We start from the raw sequence: 24,770 nt of genomic DNA, 5'->3' as shown, positions 1-24,770 counted from the left end.
TTCTGAAAGAAATATTATAAAACACATGATTTGAACTTTTGTAGTCTTATGAGTAATTTTAAAATTGTTCAATTTAATTACAGTTTAACAGCCTACGAAGAATAGTAACTACTTACAGTTAGAACAATTTTACCAATGAATTATTCTAGATGTTTGCTAAAACACAAATTATTTGATATGCTCCGAAGTATTTAAGTTGTAAGATAACATGTCAATAATTTACATGTCTTTTGATGAATATGACAGCATTTCCTTTCATTTGATTAAAAGTGTTTTTTATTCTGTTCTATTTTTAGACATCTACTGCGTCTGGGTTATGAAAGCTTCTGGGAGAGTTGATAGCTTATGAAGGATATTTTATATAAGAACTCATAGTCCCAGAATAACTCGGGATATAACTAACTTGGAAAATGCATTGCCAGGACAACAAAATACGCAGGTGTAGGGAGATCTCAGCAACATGAAAACTTCCTGTTACTATGGTAATAGGATTTTGAAAAATCTGGGTCACCTTGCTGCTCTGCAAACAGTCTCAGGAAGACCAAAGTTGAAACCCCATAATGACCACTGCTTCTGTCCCCAGATTCAGTGCTTACTCATCACCCAAATTTTCACATTTCTAAAGATACATTAATGAGAATAGGGCATATATGTTTGATTATCTTAGGAAAAGATGAGCTCTCAGATTAAGAATCTGCTGAAAATCAACCCAGTTGTAAGCTTTTTCAATTTTCCTTACATACCATTATTAATTTTTATTTCTGTTAAACATTTTTGCTAACAGTTTAGAAGACCAGAATATGTGTTCATTTCTATAGATTTTTCTGAGAAATGTTATTTAGTTTATCCACCAATAAAAGTAATTTTAAGAAGATTATGAACTTATTTCAAGATTAGTCATCAATGGTTGAAGCTGTACGCAATATCCTAACAAAAATTCTAAGATTCTTGTCATCATCTCACCACATTTACTGATGGTGCCATTTTACTCTTTCTTTCTATTAGCTAGGTTAAGAACCCTACATATTATATAGCTACTATATATTATATTTATCATGTGCCAGACACTTTTTTAAAAAAGTTTTTCATCTTATAGCATTTATAGTCTAAAAAACCAAATAAAGTGGGACTTTGTGGTATCCCCATTTTTAGGGAGGGGAAAAATAAGTTTAGAGAAGATAAATAACATCTCCAAGTTTAGAAAACCAAAATTTGTATCTAAGGCTTTCGAATTTCAAAATCCATGCCAAAGAGTTATAAGAAACATCTCATTCTCTCATGACAGCCCATCAACAATATGTGTGTTCTGTTGATGTAACTAGTAGTAAATACTGTTGTTTAGAAAATCTGTATTATCTAAGATTAAAAAATCTACTAAGGAATTAATGTTCTCAATATATATTTGTGCATGAAATGATGATTCTTGGCTTTTTCTTGTTTTGTCTTTTTTTTCCTTCTGTTTTATCTTCTGTAGCACATACTAACTTCTCCATCACAAAAAAAGAATGAGAAAAAAAAAATGCATGGGTTCACTGATGTATCATTTGTGATCCTATTTCAATATTTTGACCATGCTTTTAAAAATTCATGATACTATTACAAAAGTGACTTCTGTCCCTACCTAAAGTTTTATTTAACTTTTACTGTTGCTTCTTTATCATTCCTCCAAAGATAAAAATAACAGGTCCACAAAACAGTCTCATTAGAGTTCTCTTTTTGACATACTACTAAAGAAAGTCTTTTCTCTCTAAATGGTAGATTCATTTTCTACCATTTCTACCAATCTATTTCTAGATTTAATGTAGATTATATATATAACATATATATTATATAGATTATCTATATATATAACATAGGTTTTATCTATATATATAACATAGATTATAAACTAATTTCTACTATTTCTACCAACCTATTTCTACATTTAACACAGATTATAAACTTATACCTGAACTTTTATGTTATTTATTTTTTATTTTTTCAAAGATTTTATTTATTTATTTTGAGAGAGAGAGAGAGAAAATGAGTGAGGGGGGAGGGGCAGAGGAAGAGGGGAAGGAGTCTCCATGCCAAGCAGGCACCCTGTCTCCGGCTCTATCTCAGGAACCTGGGATCATGACTTGAGCCAAAGGCCGATGCTTAACTGACTGAGCCACCGAGGCACCCTAATACCTGAAATTTTAAAAGAAAATGAATTCCAAATGCAAAGCCCACCTTTCAGTCATCGTAAAGTATTATGGATTGAGATGTGTGCCCCTAAGATTCTTATGTTCAACACCTAAACCTCAGTGTCACTGTATTTGGAGTTGGGGCCTTAGGACATAATTAAGGTTAAAGGAGGTCAAAGGTGGGACTGTAATCTGATAGGGCTTGCGCCCTTCTGAGAGGAAGAAGAGACACTAGAGCTCTTGCTCATTCACTCTCTTCCTCTGTGAACCACAGATGAAAGACTACAGGGGGAAGACGGCTGTCTACAAGCCAGGAGAGAGGGGCCTCACCAAAAATCAACTCTAACAGCACCTTACTCTTAGACTTCTAGCCTCCAGACTATGAAAACATAAATTTCTGCTGTTTAAGCCACCCAGTCTGTGGTATTCCGTTATGGTAGGCCAAGCAAACTAGTCCAGGAAGTCACTGTATTTGCACTATATATTTCTCACAAACTTGGTCTTTTCAAGTTATCACTGTTAGAGAATTACCATATCTACATTCTAATAAATGATGCTATTGATTTGGTAGATACTGGGGAGATCACCTAAAGGCAAGGCACTGCCATATCCAGGCAGCTAAGAAAAATGCATGAGGTTAACACCCAGATGTACAGCAAAATGTCTACTGCCCCTTCCTTTGCACTTAAACGGACTGTGTATGACAATGCCACTTTACAAAAGGAAGTTTTTATGTATTTTTATTTCATTATCTACAGCTATTCCTACCGAATTTTTATAACTGGCATATTATTTTATTTCTCATAACACCTAGATACATTAGTTAAATTCCCATAAACATAGGAGAAAACTACCACAAATAAATCACAACGTGCAAACATTTTATATTGAGGTTTATTGCAACTGCTGGGCATTATATTACAATTTCACTGTGGGTTCTATAAAATAAGAAGAATAGATAACAGTAGATATCTAACATAATAAACAGAGATGTCCCCTAACCCTCTACCTATTTTATGGTAATTTATTAACACAGATGTAAGGGAAAAAAATAGAAGGGAGAGAAAGAGGAAGAGGAGAAAGGGACATAGGTTTTCCCTATTTATTTGGCCAGTAATACTTTTGCAATGACTTGGTTACTAAATTTAAGGAAGACATCTTAATTAAATAATTTTTATAAATGCTAAGTGTGAGTAGACTGAATCAAATGACCTATATAATTAAGTAAAATTAGCCCCACCTGTCCAATTTCTTTACAGAATGCATAACTCTCTCATGCAATTATGTAATATGCTTTTAATCCTAATATAAGTAACCTACTTAATTCTTATTTGCCTTTGAAATCATGAGACATCAACATATATAAGTACTTGAAATATATTAAAATAAATGAAATTTGTTTTATCATAATTTCTAAATTCCCTCAAGTTAGAAATACACATAATCTGAGAAACTTTAATATTTAATATTCAGTTACCATAATTATGATAATTTAAAATATATACCTATATTTAACAATATTCTAAATTTACAAAATATTTTAAAAGGTTCCATCTATTTATTTGTCAGAGAGAGAGAGAGTATAAGCACAAGCAGGGCGAGAAGCAGGCAGAGGGAGAGCAAGGAGTCCAATGTGCGACTCCATCCCAGGATCCTGTGACCATGACCTGAGCCGAAGGCAGACATTTACCCAACTGAGCCACCCAGGTGTCCCTAAATTTACAAATTGTAAAGGTTTGTTTTAATGAACTAAGAAAAATACAGCTACATTGAGAATTTATCAATCAAGAGCTAACATTGTTTTTCTTCCAAATGGGAGTAGGAAAATGACCAAAACAACCTGGACCCTGCTACAACCTTATGACAATGAAGAAATAAACCTAAAGCTTCATGTATTATAAAATCGTTTCAGTTGTCATGATAAGTGCTAAGACAGCTAGGTTAGGTATGATAAATAATGACACTTCTGTGACATGAGATTTTTCACAGCATAACAAGTAATCAACAGGGGCCACCAAATGATTGGTTATTCCATGGTAGATGCAATTACAAGCTCTACTATAATGTCAATCCATAGTAGGAAAGTTAAGAAAACATGTTATTGGTAAATCTACAGATGATACTTCATTTTAAAATGACACTAAACATGGCTTTTCTAAGTAGTTGTAAAAAATAGGCTTTTGTTTTAAAGATTATATTTATTTATTTAAGAGAGCAAGAAAGAGAGAGAACAGGAACAGAGGGGAGAGGCAGAGGGAGAGGGAAAAGTAGGCTGCCCGCTGAGCAGGGAGCATGATGCAGGGCTGGATCTCAGGACCCTGGGATCATGACCTGAGCCTAAGGCAGCCACTTAATGGCCAGGCACTCCCAAAATAGACTTATTTTTAATAAAAGTTCCAATTCACAAAGTAGAATGGGTTCACGGAAAACATTCTGATAATATAGACAGTATCTGTTTTCCAAAGTAATCATTTATGCTTATATAAAGTGTGTACACTGCAGGCTATTCCCAGAAAGTCTAATTTAGCAGGTACAGAAAGGACCCAGAAAACTGTATTCCATGATGCAATTGTTCTGCAGCAAAAACTTTTACAAAACTTTATTCACAGCAGACACTGTTTCTATCTTCATATGCTATGTCATTGGGCATTGTTCAAATCAGGTCAATAAATTGATTATATTTAAAAATTTTCCTTCACTCTAGAGTTGTTAAAATAAAATTTTGTTTGTACCAAAAATATATTTAATAGTCAATTATTTCATCTCCATTACAAAAACTATCTCCAAAGTTACCTTCAACATATTAATTAACAGAGAAGAGTAATCAAACATATTATAATATTCTCTCCCTCAGGACATTCAACATTTTCCTTGCCATTTTGCAGCCAAGAGTTAAAAACATGGGGATTTTATGCCATTTAAAGACTCACAAGAGTGAAATCATAAAGAGTACCTGTCTCTGGGGCACCTGAGTGGCTCAGTGGTTAAGCATCATCTGCCTTTGGCTCAGGTCATGATCCCAGGGTCCTGGGATCGAGCCCCACGTTGGGCTGCCTGCTCAGCGGAGAGTCTGCTTCTCCCTCTCCTCTGCCCACCACCCCCCACTCTACCTCCAGCTCTCTGTCTCTAATAAATAAATAAAATCTTAAAACAAAACAAAACAAACAAAAACAACCTCTCACGCTGATTATCCCAATGGTGACTCCTGAACTTTTTCCAGTGTTAGAAAGCAATGAACTAGCCTGTATGCACTTGTCTGTTAATAGGCCTGTTTACATGAAGATGCTGAAAGCTTAAGTTAATCCTGGTGTAATTTGAGAGCTACCTCAATGACTTCACCTATTTGAAATGCACCAACTCTTTCAACCAGATGGGAAAAATGCTGAAGCAAACCTGGTTTGAATATGTAAAGCACCAGCCACATGACAGATTTGATTATAGTAATCGAAAAGTCAGATAAGGTCCTAAGCTTATTATTTTTAACCCAATTATTTACCATAACTCTAATGGTCATTTTGCAGTGAACATGAATCTAAAATTTTTATGAGATAATTTATAAAAGAGAATAATAGTTTATTTTCTTGGTTCAGTCTACGTACATAATACTTTAGCCTGAAAAATAAAGAATGGGACAGAAAGCTGAAAAGTTAAAACATCTATATTACAGAGTTCCTGTGCTCTCTCCACAGGACAGGGAGTCAAGTCTTTGTTTCTGAGCTGGTAATTGTTAAAAATCACCTCAGAAACAAAGTCACCCAGCTGTTTTATAAGACCTCAGGAATTGGAAACTCTAAGACCTCTCATGGTAATCTCCTCCTTTCAGCTTTAGGTTAAGAAATGCTTATTTATTCCTAATAAAACTCTGGCCAAGATTTAGGTTCATATTTTCTGGCTTCACAAAAATTTTGTGGATAGCAGCTAGTCAGTCTCCTATTTAAAATAACTCTTCACACTTTGGGATAAATGTTGTCTCCACTCGTTAGCAGCTGTGGGACATTGTGAAATAATAAAATATAAAATATACATTCCTAGAGCAGAAAAAATGTTAAATATGATTTTATGGTACATCTTAGTCTTTAAAGAATTTTTGTTTTTATTGATTTAGTTCATTCTCAAAACAGGCTAATGAGGATACTTTAATCACCAAGGGTTAGTGGGTTATGTGTCAAATGATAAAGATATGATAAAACAAACAAACAAAACAAAAAAAACAAAGAAAAATCCTCCTGTTTATAGCCCAGTAGTTATAAAGAAAAACTGAAATAATAAAAATAAATTTTTACTTATTTAAAAATTTATTTAAAAATAAATTTTAAAAGTAATAAAGTACTGCTCAAGGGCAAGGTCCATAACATATGTTGCAATATACCAACTCCTTTGTTCTGACTCTTACTGTAATATGTTTACCCAACTCATAGGACTTCCATTTTATTTCTAATTTTTCTCCCTGGATCATGTGTATTTTAAAAATATATTAAAGAAACTAAGAAAAACAAAGATAATTATAATAATTCACCAAGTATTTCATGCCAAGAGCACCATAATCACCCTCAGTTCTTACACGTTAATCTCTGATATTTATTTCTCAACAGCTTATTTCTTCTTTTTTTAAATGAAATGAGATTATTAACTTTTATAAGTCTTAGGTTCACTAAGATTTTATTTTTCTGTTATGTCATTTCCATCAAGTCTTTCTCATCCTTCTTGATAAAATTTATTTTCATATCCCACATTCTTCTTTTACCTTCCACTAATGACTTTTACCTGGTGCTTAATAAAGCATTTCTCTAGTTTAAGGCAATTTACATCTTAGCCAATATTCCTAAGCCTATCAGTGCAGACCCATAGTAGGAACCCAGGAAGTCTCTGACGAATACATGAATGAATACATTTTAAAAATTATCTTTCAGAATCCTAACAATTCAATGGAACCTGGGATGGTGAATCAACAGTTGAGCACATGTTTTTTTCACCTTCCAATAAAGTCCTAGGTGTCATCTTTTCATCAAATGTGTTGTGTGCTGACTAGCTCTTTGTTGGAAAACTGACAAAGCATGTGCCATGTGCTTTACGTATGTTAACTCACTACTTCTTGCCTACAACGTTATGAATTTGTGAGGAAATCGAGGCAGAGTGTGAAGCAATTTGTCCAACCAGATCCAAGAGCGAATAAGTGGCAGAATCAAAATGTATACCCAGGCACGTCAAACCCACGCTTTGTAAGGTTTTTGTTAATGAGAAAATTACTTTTAAAAACTATTTTAATAGCATTATTTGAAAGTAAAAATTTACATTAATTGCTACTGAACGTTTCTCAAAACCAGTTCAAATTCTATTTTATGAGAGTGATTATTTCCACACAATCATGCAAAAGACAGTCCATTCCCACGCTTGCTCTGTGCTCTTTTATTTCGCAATTCTTCCTTAATATGCTTGCACTTATTCTGAGGTCTCTATTACTAAACACAGGCTAACTTAAGTCACAAGCTTACTAATGTTTTGACATTTTCTGCAAAAATACTTTCCTAAAAACACCTACCTGAAATTACCAATTAATGTTCTTGACTTGAAACAGAGCAAGAGAGAGATTCTTTTTCTTAGCTTTGGAATCACAAAACACTTTTAGCAATTTAGACCATAAATTTTTATGTGAAGAATCTAATATTTCTCAGAATTTCTTTGAACACGTTATGGGTATGATTATGATATTTATGAATGCACTATTTTAAGGAACTATAATTTTGTATGATATATAAACAAACATGACATGCGAACATATAGCAATTAAACTTTACAGCGTGCATTTACCAGTAACTTTTTAGATCATAGACTTCTCTGGGGGAAAAAGAAAATGTGTCTTGTTCCTACATATACTACAGGAATCATTTGGTGTATAAGAAACTTAACCTTTTTAAATATTAGCTATGGATAACAGACATAAAACATTGAGAGAAAGCTCCATACCTGTTTTATTGGAAAGTCTAAATGACACCATCTTATCAGGAATATTACATACATTCCTCACTGAAGCAATGCAGCTATAATTAGCATAGTCTTGAGGTCGAAGATTCTTTAGTTTTAAGATCTTGGTTTCACCCTGAAAATGTAGAAAAAGTCATTAGAAAAAGTCAATGATAACCGAAATGAATGAATAAATGAATGAATGAATGGATGAATTACGGCATTATGTTGTATTAGATCATATTATCATCAAAATGTGGCAGATTATCTTATTTTTTAAGAAAAAATGCCCTAAAAAACCCAAAAACCAAAACAAAAAAAACCATGCATTTAAAAATAATACTGTGATGTGCCTGGAGATAAAAGCTAACAGACTACAATGAAAATTCACAACATTTTCTTAGCAAACTAGCTTCCTAGGGAAAGAAGTCTATTTCTGGTGGTAGTTATGCAAATTATCGTGCAAGGATCAGAATAGTGTACTTAATAATGGAGTTTATTCAACAAATACTGCAATCTATGCAGACGTCAACATGAAATGTTTCGAAAGGAATGGATTCTTAAGAAGAGCCGATAAATGAAACATTGCTGGTAGCACAAAGTTATTGAAGTCAAACTAATGAAAGGCAATTAAATTTATATACATAAATATTTTGTGTACATATATCAGTGACAGATGTAAAATGCCTTAAAGAAGCATTCATGAAAAAAATGAAAAAAAAGGGAAAAAATCATTATTGTTTTTGCAATTTTATTTTTCAGGAGTTCAAGGTCTAGATCTTCCAGGTAAATCTGCAAAACTGTAGATAGACTCAAATCAGGCAAGTAGCCAGGAATATCTTACAAATTCTTGATGAGCCAGGAAAGGCCATGTAAAACACTGAAATTGTTCAAAGGGTAAAAGAAGAAACAAACAAACAACAATAAAAATTAAAGAAAAAAACTGCCCAATTCAAAATAGGTTTTTTAAGATTTCCTTACTTTCTAAGGTGATTAATGTACTTTCTCAAAATAGTTCCTCTCATAAGTAACTTAATTATGGAAATGGTAAACAGTATCCCAGTGAAATCATATTTGGTATAGCAATTTTCAAAATGTTAATTTTTTTCCAAATAACATCTATATGCAACCATGTATAATATCACTCAAATCCTAAAAAATGCAATACTTTCATACATTCTTCAGAAGAATTGGAATACTTAGTAACAACACAAAGGCATTGCCTGCTCATTTGCAAAAAAGCTTGCTCACACACAGGTGTGGATACCTAGTTTTTCAAATGCATCAAATGAATCTCTCCTTCAGGTTGCAAGGGCACTGTCACCATAATTCCATTCATGCACTGTCAAAATTTGGTCTTAAATCAGTTACTTTCCCCAGTGGACTAAGAAGGAACAATCTTCTATCTTCCAATTTTTCTTTAGGAAAGACACTGTATTTTTTCTATACAAACAAAAGCAAATGCATCCCACATGAATATACAGAAGTCAATGTGCGTATTTCTAGAACTTATATTTAAAACATGCTCTCAGTGCGTTACAGAGTTCCAATTATATTAACTAAATACAATGGCTAGAAAAGTGTGTGCTTAGTTAGAAAGCATGGTTGAAAGAATTAGAAAGCATGGTTAAAGAAAATGTTATACTAGAAACAGATGACTCAGACAATTTTTGAATGAGATGATATATCTTACTCCTTCTACCTCTGTGACTATCATTGGTTAGATTTCTTCACTCTCCTTTCTCCTCTCAACACTTAACTGTTGGTATTCCTGGAGCTGCCTGTCCCACAATTAATTGTGAGTTATAAAATTCCCCTAGGTGATCTTATTCTTACTATTACAAGCCCTACCTTCCTGCCCTCCTCCTCAAGTCTACATCTCTATTCCAGAATTTTCCCTTAAGTTTCAGATACATAGACCAAATTTTTACCTCAATATGTCCATTTTAATGCCTCACAGATACCTAAAACTCAACTAACATATCCTATGCTGAACTTCAGATCCAGTCCTCTAAATTTCCTCTTCCTTCTTTAGTAACAAGAATCTTGAACTTTCAATTACTTCTTGTTCATATATTCAGTATCTCCCTCTCGGATCCTTTTATTGACTTTGAAACATGCTCATTCTTGACCACTCTTTTTATTTATTTTAAATGTAATGCTCTACATCCTACATTGTGCTAAGAAATTCCTGATTACAGTTAGTATAGTTTAAAAAAACAAGCAAGCGGGGCATCTGGGTGGCTTAGTTGGTTAAGTGTCTGCCTCTTGGTTTCTGCTCAGGTCATGATTTCAGGGTCATAATCTCAGGGTCTTGAGATCAAGCCCTGCAATGGGGCTCCTCTGGGCATGGAGCCTACTTAAGATTCTCTCTCTTCGCCTCCCTCTGTCCATCCTCCCCCCGCCCCCAATAAATAAAATCTTGAAAAAAACACAGGCAAGCATAACGATCTGCAACCAGAATTTCTTTTTAATATAAAAATCTGATCATGACATTTCTCTGCTTAAATCACATCGATGACTTAGCTATTGTTCTTAAAGTGAACACAATTGCTATTAACATGATGGTCAATCCTATATGGTCTATTCTCCTTTCCTCCCTAGTCTCAGCTCATTCTCTTAGTTCCTTATCCAGCTTCCTTCTACCATAGAACCTTTGCACGTGCTTGGCTCATCATCTCTCTATGCCTATTCATCTCATTCTTAGATACTAATACTCCCTACTTCCACAGGTAAACCTTGCCTCACCTTCTGGAAGAGGAGAAATCGCTTTTGGTGAAGTATGATTTTATTTCTTCATAATACAGTCTCATTTTTCCATTTATTTCAGGAATGGATTAATTTTCTGCCAGACTCATCCATCCCCTTACCAGTAAGTATCTAGAGGGCACTAACTATGTCTGTCCTGCTCTCAGTGTTATGTTCCAAGCACCTAGCACAGGACTTAGCATAGGAGAGATACTTTGTAAATGAATTGGAAGTGCTATAACTACCTATATTTCACCATTCAAGGATTTGCACATATTTATTTCTCCAGGATTATTATCTGCTTGGTACCTGATATGAATTCAAAAGATGTTAATGTACATATAGTTAATATTCTAAAAGCAATCATACAGTAATAATGATTCTCAAATACATACAAAGGAGAAAGAGTGTCATTTAGATGTATATTTAGTGATAAATTCTCTTTACTCACAGAGTATATTATATTCTGCCAGTACTTGTTTCTGTTTCCACTGAAAAATTATTTTTAATCCATATTTTTAAAATAATATTTCAGCACTCCACTGAAACTGTACCTACTAATGTCATTAATGATGCTTTTTTGTTACAATTCAGTAAATCTTTCTTTTTATGCTTCTATACTTTTCTGTTTATTTCTAACACTGTAGATTGCCTTTGCTACTTTGACAGCCCCTATGTGTAGGTAATTATTTTATCATAATTTAGTCACTTCTTGGTTGCTTTCTATTTCATTTTCTATCTATTGTACAAATTTTAGTCTGTAATCTTCTACTAAGATAACTCCAGTGGAATATGATCCATTATCATAGTTTTTATTAGCATCAATGTATAGGTTCCTGACAAATCTCTAAGCAAAATAACAATAACAACAACAAAAAAATGCTTTAAAAAAATCACCAATAGTATTATAATTAATAAAATCAAACTTCTCCAATTTTTTTCCTATCCTTTTAACTGCAATTGTTAGCAATTATGATCTTGCACTTGTATTTTCCCCCCACTCTGGACCTCTTAAGATAATCTGTTTTAGTTTTCTAATTCTTTTTGATCATTCCTTTTTTATGTATTTATTTATATCATTTATTGACTTCTATTTTTCCTGTATTACCCGCCTCCCTTATAAGAAACCACCTCATACTTTGCCAATGAACAAGTTAGGCTTGCCTCTTCTATTTCTTTCTTTCTTTTTTTTTTTTTTTTAGATTTTATTTATTTATTTGACAGCAAGAGGGAAAGAAAGAGCACCAGCAGGGGGCAGGGGCAGCAGGCAGAGGGAAAGGGAGAAACCCACTCTCTGCCTAACCAAGAGCCCAACCAAGAAGACCTGGATCCCAGGGCTCTGGGACCATGACCTGAGCAGAAGGCAGATGCTTAACTGACTGACCCACCCAGGTGCCCCAACCTCTTCTATTTCTAGATTGTATTTCTTTTCCTGTTGGATGCCCTTGGCCTCTCTGTACATGTCCTCTCCTCTCCCTATCATACCTCTGACTTCCTGCCTCATGTCATGTTCTTTGATAACTGTTTGATGGAGATTTTCATCAGTAGGGCATATGAGGTCATATTAAACTCATAGTGAGTTCACTATTACACTCCATTAGAATGGCTGCATTACCTGTTTTCTCTTCTGATATTCTTTTTAATGCAAGCCACCATCACTCTCCCATAATCCAGACTCAGAAGACATGGCATCATTCATTTTTTACTGTTTCTCATTACCCCACATTCAATGACATTAAGCTTTAGATTATTCTTTAATTTTCTTTTCACGAAATGACCTTTCCTTTCCAATCATAAAGGCACAATATTTGCTTTAGACCCTTATCATTGATTTAACCAACATTGCTTGAGTGCTCATTCTGGCTAAGGTAATATATGGTCTACTATGAAGAACCATAGCTCTCTTTTATTATAATCATTCTGATGCTGTCGCCAGACATGGCTTCCTCATGCCATGTCCATGCTAGAAAACTCTACCCAGCTTTCTTCTAAAACACCATTTCAAAAACTTTAGTTTGTCATTTGAGATCCTATGCAGTCTAAGCAAAATTACTTTTTCCTTATTCCTCAAACTCCTCATTCCCATCAAATAAGTTTCATCACTATTTTGAACTGTCTCTTTATAATATTCAATTCTGTCATCTTTAAAGAAAACACTCCCAGGTGCCTGGATGGTGCAGTCAGTAAGCATCTGACTCTTGATTTCGGCTCAGGTCATAATCAGGATCCTGAGATGGAGCCCTGCATTGGGCTCTCTGCTCAGCAGGGAGTCTGCTTGTAAGTCTCTCTCTCTCTCCTCCCCCTCGGCTCCTCCCCCTCCAAAATAAATAAATAATTCTTTAGGTAAAAGAAGAAAAAAAACACTCCCTACCCGCTGATATGCATCTTTTTCTGTTCCCAGCTTAACCGAGGTGCAGTTCAAAAAGATTTGTACATATTCTCCACTCTTTTCTGACCTTCTCAATTAGAAGTAAATTTTTACTTTCTTTGGAACTTTCATTGCATTTTTATAATAAGACATCTATTAATTAATTAATTAATTAATTAATTTTTAATTTTGATTTTATTAGCCAACATACAGTACATCATTAGTTTCAGAGGTAGTGTTTAATAATTCATCAGTTGCGTATAACACTCAGTGCTCATCACATCACATACCCTCTGTTTATAAGTCACTATTTAGTGCTTACTTGTGAGTTACCATTCAGTGGTTGCTTTAAGTTCTTTAAATGAATCCTAAGGCCCCTGGGATAGAGATATCCTGTTTCTTTCATAATACATAGTAAGAAATTTTCCTATCCATTGCTTAATAAATTACTTGTTGATTGAGAATGTACTTAAAAATTGGTCTTTTCCACCCATCATATCCTTCAAGAAGAAATGTAGTCATAATATATAATCATAATGTCTTTTAAAATAAAAGGCAAAAACATAAAATCTATAAAAATTAGACTTCATTCTTCTTCACTAAGCACTTGGTCCTTTGCTTATGTTGCTATATTTCTTGTATTATCCTTGTTACTTTATCATTTCTCTACCCTTTCTATAAAACTTGTCACATTAATAATCAGTTAGATACTGATTTTTTCTCTGTAATTTTTCTATATTTGAATATTTTCAAGTGGATTATTAGAATGAACACAGGGCCAACTCTCCTGCTCCTCCCTGTTCTTGGTAAAAAATAAAAATTGTATGAGAAACAGCCAAATCCTTTAAATGTTAGGTTAGTCACGCACTTCTTGTCTGTTATATATTAAGAAATAGCCAGTTTCTTGACTTAAAATTAACTACAACCATAGAGGGAATGATGTGCTTGGAAATTCTGTTCCTTGACCTTATGCTGCTAAGAGAGAATGATCTTTGATAAACTCATCCTAAGTTGAAAATACTGTAAGTTGAAAATGCATTTAATATAACTAATATACCAAATGTCATAGATTAGCCTAATCTACCCTAAACATGCCCAGAACCCTTATATTACCCTGCAGGTGGACAAAATCACCTGGCATAAAGCCCATTTATAATAAAGTGCTGAATATCTCAGATAATTAATTGAATATGCTACTGTAGTAAAAACAGAATGGTGATCAGTTGGGTATCACTCTTGTTGTGACCACGCGGCTGACTGGGCACTCTGGCTCACTGATGCTGCCCAGCATCACAAGGACAGTATCTAACTGTATATCACCAGCCCTGAAAAGACCAAAATTCAAAATCTGTAGTATGGTTTCTCTTGAATGTGTATCACTTTCACACTGTTGTAAAGTCAAAAAAGCGTAAATTGAACCATCATAAACTGGGGACTTTCTGTATATGTTTTCTGTCATTTGCTTTGTATATTTTTTCACTTTTATTTTGCTTTTTTTTTGAATTAGGTATTTGTATCGATCTGGCTTTTCCATTATATGAGATAACTTCACTTGACGTTCCACCCCTGTCATTTGTGGAGTGCATGCTGTCAATTCAGTCAAGATTGCTGACTAGAAAAAAATAGAGCCCAATCATTGCCTTGCACATAAGCTTTCGGTCAACATTGCTTAACCATTTTGACTCAAGTAGTAATAGGAATAAAAAATTCTTAACATTAGGTGAGGCTGAAAGGTAGATTTATAAAGCTGAGTTAGGGGTCATCCACAGAATTATAGTCAGTTATGAATTAGAAAATGTAAATGGGAAATAAGTCACAAGGGAAGGAAATATACAAAACAATCAGATATATCTGAACCAACAGCGATGATGCTCTGGCCACTAAAATACAGAGGTCATCTACAATAGTAGATGTATTCCTGAAATGTTTTGTGTACCTATGTTTTTGTGATTGGGAATGTGCCTGGTGTTTATATTACTCAAAAGTAAGAATACATATTGTTAAGCCTTAAAAAGAGGATTCATGTCACCCTTCTAGGTAATTCCCACAAGAAGTGTGGCCCAATAAATATAATGGTTTGCACATGGCATATTCTAGTTAATTCTTATGCAGAATGGAGCAGGAAAACAGGCACATGAGAAGAAAAGACAAAAAAAAAGAATAACTTTTACTGTGAACTCTGGATCCATGATAGCTGAGCTATTCAGCTATCATGGAATTAGAGAATTATTCTGGGTGAACTAAGAAATTTATATCTAGTATTCAGAAAACAAGGTACCAAGATATGTGAACCTACCAGATAGCCATCTAAGTGAATATGTAAGATTAGGCAGCATGCCAAAGAGTGAGAGGGACTAATACAGACAAAGCCTATTGAAGGAATACAGAAAATAACATGGAGAGTTATGGGAAAATTTCAACCTTACCTACTTAATTAATTTACTACATTCTGGAAATGATGAAGGCATTCAGGATTACCTTGTTCTCCTCAATAAACAGTTCCCAAAGTCCATTATATTAAAAAAATATATATAGCATAATGCATAATAAAACAGAAGATATCAATATATGTATGCATACATATATATGCTATCAAATGGCATGTATGTATACATTTGAATATATATTTATAATGATTAGACTTTACTACTTATAACTGGTTTTATCCCATAAAATTTATTTTATTCTTTCGCTCATATACATTTAATATTCTTTGATGATAGAAGGCTTTTTCCATGTGAATTTCTATAATTTGTAAAAAGAAATTTTCAGTTGATTATTGTCTAATTGTATAATTAGTCTAATTAGCCTAATTATAACTAATTATGTAATTGATGTAAATATGTTCGGTCTTGTAATTAGATGATATAATTATAATACATAAGATGATGTCATGAACATCTTTATGAAAGTTCTAGAAAAATAGCAAAAATGTATGCAGTTTGTAAAATTTAAGTACATTTTCTTTAATGTTGACCAAATTACTTGCAACACCTATAGTTTTAAGCTTTTAAAACTGCTTTTTGTAAATAAAATTTAAAAAGGAAGACATTAGTCAGTGGGCTTTACCACTGTTGACATTTTGTAGTAAAATACTCCTATAGCACTATTTCTAAAATTCTCATAAAACAAATTAGAACTTTTATAAGTATTTATTTTCCAATATCAGTAAAAAAATTAAAACCTTTTAATTCACAATCATTTTTGTATTTCTAATGACTAATTTATTATTAATTTATAAATTGACATTAGATATATCAGCTTACATCTTCAGTATGAAGTAGAAGTATAAATGCATAATTATTCCTTTTAAATTTATTACATTATGTTCTTATAAATTCTATCAGACTTAGGAACTCAGGCCAATTTTACCTCAGAAACATGAGTTATATAAAAAAAGTATAAATAAGATTTTCTCACTCAACAGGATGGTGAAATAAATATTTGATTCAAATTGATATAATTAATATGAATGGGGAAATTATCCTTAATATAAAACAAGACATCAGTATTGAAGAACAAAACATAACATCCTTAAGAATTTATTTTCTAATGTTAAAAAATAAGCACACTATGATCTGTAATGTGGATTATTCTACAATATAGTCCCAGTATACTGTCCCAGTTTATAGTCTATCCTTCCCCGCCTACATCCATTATTGTTCCAGCCAACCAGAGAAACACCAGCCAATCCTGGAAGTATTGTCTTCCTTCTGTATTATTACAGATACTATTATTTTCTACCTTGAATGCTCTCTCTGTGGCATTATTGTGTGCCTCTATTTTGACAGTGACTTCTACTTTGTATCATAATCATTATTTACCTTAAGTTTTCCCCATACATATCAACAAAGTTAGCAGAGGAGGAGCCGTACCTAGTAACTTCTATATCTCTGGCAGAGAGTTCCCATATCTTACACATAGTAGATCTCAGTTATTTTAACTGTATCTTATTTACATTAGGAAGCCACAAGGTCATAGGATCTGTTGGAAATAATTTAAAATATTACTAAAGTGCTCCAAAACAAATGATGTTAATATGGAAAGTTTTTCAGTCATGAAGTTTACACAGTAGTTGATAGGAAAGAACTATCCAAGAAATCAATAACACCTAAGAATTTTATATATTCATAAATACACACATAACGCTAGCACAAAAAGCAATAAATACCATTCCTATCTCATTATAAATGCCGAAGCCATTATAGGGAGGCAAATATATCTTAGGAAATATTTCAAGGATACAACACAGAATTAATTTCAAATCTAGAGCAAATTTGATATGTAGACTAAACAAATAATGCCTTTAATTCAATAACACAATTCTGGATAGTTACTTAGAAATGTGTGGGTTTGTATTCCAATGTACAGAAAAAGAATAGATATGATAACATTTTAAATTAGAACCTACATAAAATTTACATTTTATCACTGTAAAAATAAAGACCAAAATCTAAGTTCATTTTGCTGCTCTCTACTGCTGGTCAACCATAATTCGCAGTCCTTCCAAATTTCCAAGGTGGTTAGAGGCTACAAATGAGGATGTTGTTTGCCATCAAGGAGATTCATGAGCAAAAAAGTGTGCCCTGTATCATGTTCATCTGTATTATAAAAATTCCAGCCCCAGAATTTTTGATCTACTAATTCCAATTTTGTCATTCAATAGAACTTTTAGAGAAAACCTGCCTATTCCATAATTCTCTGTATTTGAAGTCATGTAAGACTGGTAATATTATTGGGGTGCCTGTGTGGCTCAGTTGGTCGAGGCTTCGGCTCAGGTCATGATCCTGGAATCCCAGGATCGAGTCTCACATCGGGCTCCCAGGTCCATGGGGAGTCTGCTTCTCCCTCTGACCTTCTCCCCTCTCATAATCTCTATTACACTCTCTCTCTGTCAAATAAATAAATAAAATCTTAAAAAAAAAAAAGACTAGTAATATTATCATAAGTACCACTGCATCCCTCCTAAAGAAACTATGGACTTGAGTAGAGCTTCCAAATGGCAGCCCAGAGGGCCAAATACAGAATTCTGACAACAGGCATTGTACTGTTTTCTAAGATGTGGGACACGCACAGCAAACCTCACCAGTTCTTATTTTCATACTGCCAGACAGATTTACATATGTATGTTACCATATTAGTCTCTGTGAAAATCTGTATTTGTGTTTCCTGCACAGAAGTAAACTGATTGTGCCCATTAAAAACGAAACTTCGGGATTTCCAGGTAGCTGTCTACACCTGTCTGCCTTACCCGCGAGACACAATTTCTTTATAAGAAACTCTCCAGAATTTCTTAAGTAAACAACCAGGTTCCTATGCACTTATGATAAATATACATATAGACAGAGACTCAAAACTTATATCTTAAAAGTTGATGACTCTAAGTAAAATTGGCAAGAAAATTTTACATATGCCCTCAGATTGTTCATAAAGCAGTATTATACATGATAAAGCACTAAAATCAAAATGAGGGAGATCGAGTTTTTCTTTGCTTGATTATAATACACTGCCAGTATCAGTCATCCTTGGTTCAATATCAATCTTCTCAAACTGATCTATAGATTCAACATGACTTTATTCAAAATCTTAACAGAATTTTAGTAGAAATTGGCAAAATGATCCTAAAATTTAGGTTCAAATACAAGGCCAAAACGTTAAAATAAGTTTTGAAAAGGATGGATATACTTGGAAGATTTACTTTTTCTGATTTCAAGACTTATTATAAAGCCTCAGTAATTAAGACAGTGTGGCATACTGGCATAAAGACAGACATATAAATCAATCAAGCAGAATAAATAGTTCAGAAATAGACCCTAATGTACAGGACCAATTGATTTTCAATTTAAGTGCCAAAGAAATTTAGTGGTGAATGATCTTTTTAATAAATGGTGGGAGAACACATGTATATCTATCTGTAAAAAATGAACCTCAACCATTCCCTCACACCATAAACAAAAATTAACTCAAAATGGAAAAAAAAAGTTGCTAAATATAAATGAATATTTTTTCAGAGCATAAAATGATATTATCTTGTTGATTTTAAAATAGAATCAAAACACTAGACAAAAATAACATAAAACACAAAAGGGGTGCATATTGTTAAAGTATGTTAAGTTCTATCATTACTGAGGAAGTGATAAAGTAATAATCAAGGAGGCAAGGTGTAATTTTTAAGGTAACTAATAAAATATACTACGATAACTTAAGACTCTTACTTAGAGGAGTAAATGGAATAATTAAAAATATTTGCTAAATCCAAAAGAAGGCAAGAATAGACAAGTAAAATAAAATAAGTGGGTCATGTGGAAGAAAACAAAACAAAAAGATCACATATGCTAAAAACTAAGACCTGTCCCACCAGATTAAAACAACAACAAAACCTAAATACTGATTACAAGTGACATATCATAAAGACACCTAAATTTTGAAAGTAAAAGGTGAATATTTACCATTTTCCCCCACCCCCCAAATAAGCCAAAGACTAACCAAAAGTGAGGCAAATCAACAAACAGACTCAACTATAGAGAACAACCTCATGGTTACCAGAGGGGTGGTGGGTTGGAGGGATGGGTGAAACAGGTGATGGGGATCAAGGATGTCACTTGTGATGAGCACAGAGCATTGTGTGGAAGTGCTGGATCACTATAGTGAACACCTGAAACTAACTGGAATTCAAATAAAAACTTAAAATCCTGTATACTTAAGTTAGTGACTGGCAAATAGTCTTTACGGCAAGAAGCATTTTTTAGAGGTACAAACGGACACTCTTAATGATAATCTACCAGGAAGATAAAATATCTTAGATAATCTATCAGGAAGCATATTATCAGGAAGATAATATGCTTAGAAAGATAACATACTTAGTCAATCTATCAGGAAATTATAATAATTCTATATCCATATGTACTAATAATATGCCTTCAAAATATATAAAGCAAGAATTGATAAAAATAAAGATGAGACAAATATACAGCCATATTAATAGACATTAACTTCAGTAAATAGTTTTTTAAAACAGCAGACACAAAAATAAGAAAATACAAAGGAAATCTGAACAACACAATAACAAATGTGACCTATCTGACACAAAACAAATGTGAAGTGTACATTCTTGAGGCTGCACATAGACCATTTATGAAAGCAGATCATAGCCTTAGCATAATGCAAATCTCGACGAATTTCTAAAGATTACAACTGTTCAGAGTGTGCTTTCTGACATAGTAAAATTAGACTAGGAATCAATTAAAAACTAACTAGAAAATCACTAGCAGTTTAAAAACTAAATACATTAAGATGGAACCAATTATAACATCATTCTCATTCACACTTCACTGAGCCTTCTTCAGTGGGTCAAGAGGGATGGAATTACAAAGAGTGACTCATGAGTTACTAGTAATTTGAACTCAGTTTTATCTGTACCATAGCTCGAAATCCAGACATCTCCATGGAAGTGCTGGCTCAACATTTAACATATATTTACTGAGAATCTTCCATGTGTTCGGCACTGTTTGAGCTGTTGAAAGGATAAAGTCTCTATAATTAGTGAGTTTATGTCCAAGCACACAAATGAGATAATTTGATGGATTCAGCGCTATGGGAAAAATAAAATACAACTTCCACAGTTACACTGTGGAAAGCAAGGGATATTACTTCAGAGATATCTGTAAGGGAAGCCTTTCTAAGGTGATGTCTTCAGTGTTAAGAAGGCTCCTGTCAGGTGCTCCGGTGTCTCAGTCAGTTAAAAGCGGCCGCTTTCAGCTCTGGTCATGATCCCAGGCTCCCGGGGATTGAGGGAAGTATTGGGCCCTCTGCTCAGCAGGGAGTCTGCTTCTCCCTCTCCCTGCCACTCCCACTGCTTGCGCATGTGCTCTCTCTCTATCATATAAATAAATAAAATCTTAAAAAAAAAAAAAAAAGAAGAAGAAGAAGGCCCCTGGCATATTATCTAAGCAAACATGAAGAAGAATTAATAACATGGAGACCCCAGGCATAGACATGGTTGGCTTCTAGAAATCGTATGAGTGAAGTATAGATTAAGTAAGAGAGAGCAAGGCAATGCAAAGTCAAACATGATCTAGGTAGCAATACATTATGTGGATTTATCCTAAATATTTGAAAGCCACTGGAGGGATTAAAGCAGAAAAAATATTTTATTAGATTTACATTTTTATTTATTTGGTTTTTTGTTTATTTTTTGAGAGAGAAAGATAGCATGCATGTATACTTGCATGAGAGTGTGTGGGAGAGGGCAGAGAGAGAGCGGAGAGGGAGACAGAGATTCCCAAGCAGGCTCCATGCTCAGTGGGGAGCCCAGTGCAGGGCTCAACCTCATGACCCTGAGATCATGACCTGAGCTGAAACCAAGAGTCAGAAGCTTAACCTACTGGGCCACCCAGGTGCCCCAGATTTTCATTTTTAAATGATCAGACAGATGTTTGGGGTAATACTGCATGGCAGCCTGTTATTCCACTATTATAATAGTCCATGGAGAGATAATGAAAGTTTTGTGATACAGTTGGACTTGTGTATATCAGGTCTATATGCAGTATATCACCTGTGGTATGATGTAAAACCACTGATAATATTTTATTTATGAGAAAGCCAACATTCTCTATGGCTGTAAGAACTAAATTGTCCATGTGCTGCTATTTGAGTTTCTATTAGTTTGGTCTACAAAACACATTTGATATAAACAAATTAAGTACATTCATAACGTAGAATTATGGAAGCATTCCTTGCTGCAACATGAATTTTTAGGACAGATACACATACAAAGTGGCTATTTCAGAGGGAGAGATAAGCAACACAGGAACCAAAAGCAGGAAGGACATCTTTTAAAAAGAGCTAAACTACATGTTATTTGGTAATTATCAACTACAGCAGGTGAATCCAGAACACAGAATTTTGCAAGAAAGTCTGTTTGTTCCTTAAATACTTTTTAAGATAACAGATTCAGATGGTCTAAGCAGCAGAGTTATGAGCACAGCCACCACAGAGAAAGCTTGTCTTATATAGAACAGTAAAGGCTGATATTCATATACAAGGAAGTATCAGTACTAAAATGTTCAAATTAAAAAGTTGTTTTCTCATACAAGAATGAAGAAAGAAGAGGAAGAAAAAATAAAAGTTATTTTTATAAGGCAGAATGTGATACAGCTATTAGTTTGAGAGTTCTCATAAGATGGTTTCTATGATAAGAAGCTATCATAGAAACTAGAAACAGATTCAAAAGAATGAAGGGATGTTTCATTGTGCTTGTTTAATAAATAAATGCCTAATTATTTTTACAGTATAATTGTTCTCCCAAATTTAGACAGAGCCCATGTATACATGTCCAAGGGATCAGACCCACCTGTAGGTAAGAAATGGCTATACAGTGTTAACTTAGTATCTGTAAAAGTTATAATGTTTCACAAGATTCTAGAGGAAAACATGTTTTCTAAATTTTAACAATATACACATTCTAGGCAACCCATGAAATAGGAGAAGATATTTGCAAATGACATATCTGATAAAGGGTTAGTATCCAAAACATATAAAGAACTTATAAAACTCAACATCCAAAAAACAAATAATCCAATTTAAAAATGGGCAGAAAACAAACAGACATTTCTCCAAAGAAGACACACAGATCGCCAACAGACACATGAAGAGATGCTCATCATCATCTACCATCAGGGAAATGCAAATCAAAACCACAATGTGTTATCATCTCACATCCATCAGAATGGCTAAATTAAAAAAAAAAAAAAAGAAAGAAAGAAAGAAAAAGAGAAAAACAAGAAACAACAGGTGTTGGAAAGTATGAGGAGAAAAAGGAACACTCATGCACTGTTGGTGGAAATGCAAATGGATGCAGTCAAGGTGGAAAATAGTATTATAGAGGTTTCTCAGAAAGTTAAAAACAGAACTACTTTATGACCTGGCAATTGCTCTACTGGCAATTTACTCAAATATAAGAACACTACTACAAAGGGATACATGCACCCCTGTGTTTATTACAGCATTATTTATGATAGCCAAGATATAGAAGCAGTCCAAGTGTCCATCAACTGATGAATGGATGAATAAGATGTGGTATATATACACAATGGAATATTACTCGGCTATAAAAAAGGATGAAATCTTGCCATTTGCCAAGACATGAAGAGAACTACAGAGTATGCTAAGTGAAATGTCAGTCAGAAAAAGACAAATACTGTATGATTTCTCTCATATGTAGAATTTAAGGGAAAAAACCCAAATAATAGGGAACAAAATAAGAGAGAGAAATCAAGAAAGAGACTCTTCATCCTAGAGAACAGATGGTTACCAGAGGGAGGTAAGTGGGGGGATGGCTTAAAAAGGTGATGGTCATTAAGGAGGGCACTTGTGATGAGCACCAAATGATATATGGAAGTGTTCAATTACTACATTGTACACCTAAAACTAATATTACACTGTATGTTAACTAACTGGAATTAAATAAAAACTTAGAGGAAACAACATACATATTCTTTAAAAACATCAACAATATAAAAAAGGGGTAGGTGATCATTTATCTTATTTCTAAACCTTAGAGGCACTCGCGCAACTAAATACTAAAAAATATTCTGTTCATTTTCTAAATAAGGAAATAAATAATATTAGTAAAAACTGAAGAATGAATTATAGTGTTGCAGAATGTATGAAACTATGATCCTCTCTGTTGACAGAAAGCAGTTGATGCTATATTGACCTGAGTCAGGAGAGGGTCAGATCAAAACAGGCTGTCATGGTAGTCTCAGTATCCAAGAATGATTTTTAAAGATTTACATCTTGATAAGTCCCAGCTCTTCTACACCTTCAAATAGCAGTGTAAGTATATATGATGTGCTCAGATGTTCTTTTTTTTATATCATGCATTCTTCCACAGTTAGTATCTAAACATTGGCAATTATATTAATTGAAAGGGGTGAGGACTCAGACATTACAAGTAAATGGTTTACTACATAAGGAAATATATTTAATGGTGCAAAAGGAGATGCAGAGAAATTTAAAAATTCACAATGACCTTCTGTTATTACAGAGTTGAGAAGTAAAACATATATTTATCTTTAATATTTTGCAGAATATTCATAATATATAAAATTTAGTTGTAAATTGTCCTATTATAGTCACATATTTCAAAGCTACAGATAATGGGGTCAAATCCCCATTTAGTTTATTATCTATATATTTTTTGTTATTCATGGTCACAATTATTTTGAAAATTTTCCATAGACTTTTTTTAAATTAAAATAATTTTCTTAGTTAATAAGGTTTGCATTCCTTTCTAGTCACCAAAAAAGCTTTATAGTAATGGCACTCAAATATTCCGATAAAGTGTCTTTCTTAAGAATTACTAATTCTCCACTCTTGATATATATTATAGAAGAATATTCCATATCACATTCACTCCATGTAATATTAATTCAATTTTTTATTAAATAAGTTAATGATGCATTAGATATTTTAGTTTTTACATAATTAAGGCTCTATTATTAACCTAAGTGAAAACCCAAAAT

At 33.4% G+C, this 24,770-nt stretch overlaps 1 protein-coding gene across 3 annotated transcripts in view; it reads right to left on the bottom strand.

Moving 5' to 3' along the window:
• MDGA2 (MAM domain containing glycosylphosphatidylinositol anchor 2) overlaps nt 1-24,770 on the bottom strand; it is an 845,317-nt gene that overhangs the window by 302,685 nt on the left and 517,862 nt on the right. For all 3 annotated transcript variants that reach the window (XR_004384228.1, XR_004384229.1, XM_032871192.1), the window contains exon 5: nt 8,133-8,265. Coding sequence is in view for 1 of the 3 variants with exons in the window: in XM_032871192.1 (XP_032727083.1) it covers nt 8,133-8,265 (133 nt within the window). In the remaining 2 variants the exon portion in view is untranslated. The remainder of the gene's footprint in view (nt 1-8,132; nt 8,266-24,770) is intronic.

The sequence above is a fragment of the Lontra canadensis genome, unplaced genomic scaffold, assembly GCF_010015895.1.
Source record: "Lontra canadensis isolate GAN:19392208 unplaced genomic scaffold, GSC_riverotter_1.0 scaffold42, whole genome shotgun sequence".
Classification (NCBI taxonomy): domain Eukaryota; kingdom Metazoa; phylum Chordata; class Mammalia; order Carnivora; family Mustelidae; genus Lontra; species Lontra canadensis.
This window is presented reverse-complemented; position numbering and strand designations above follow the sequence as displayed.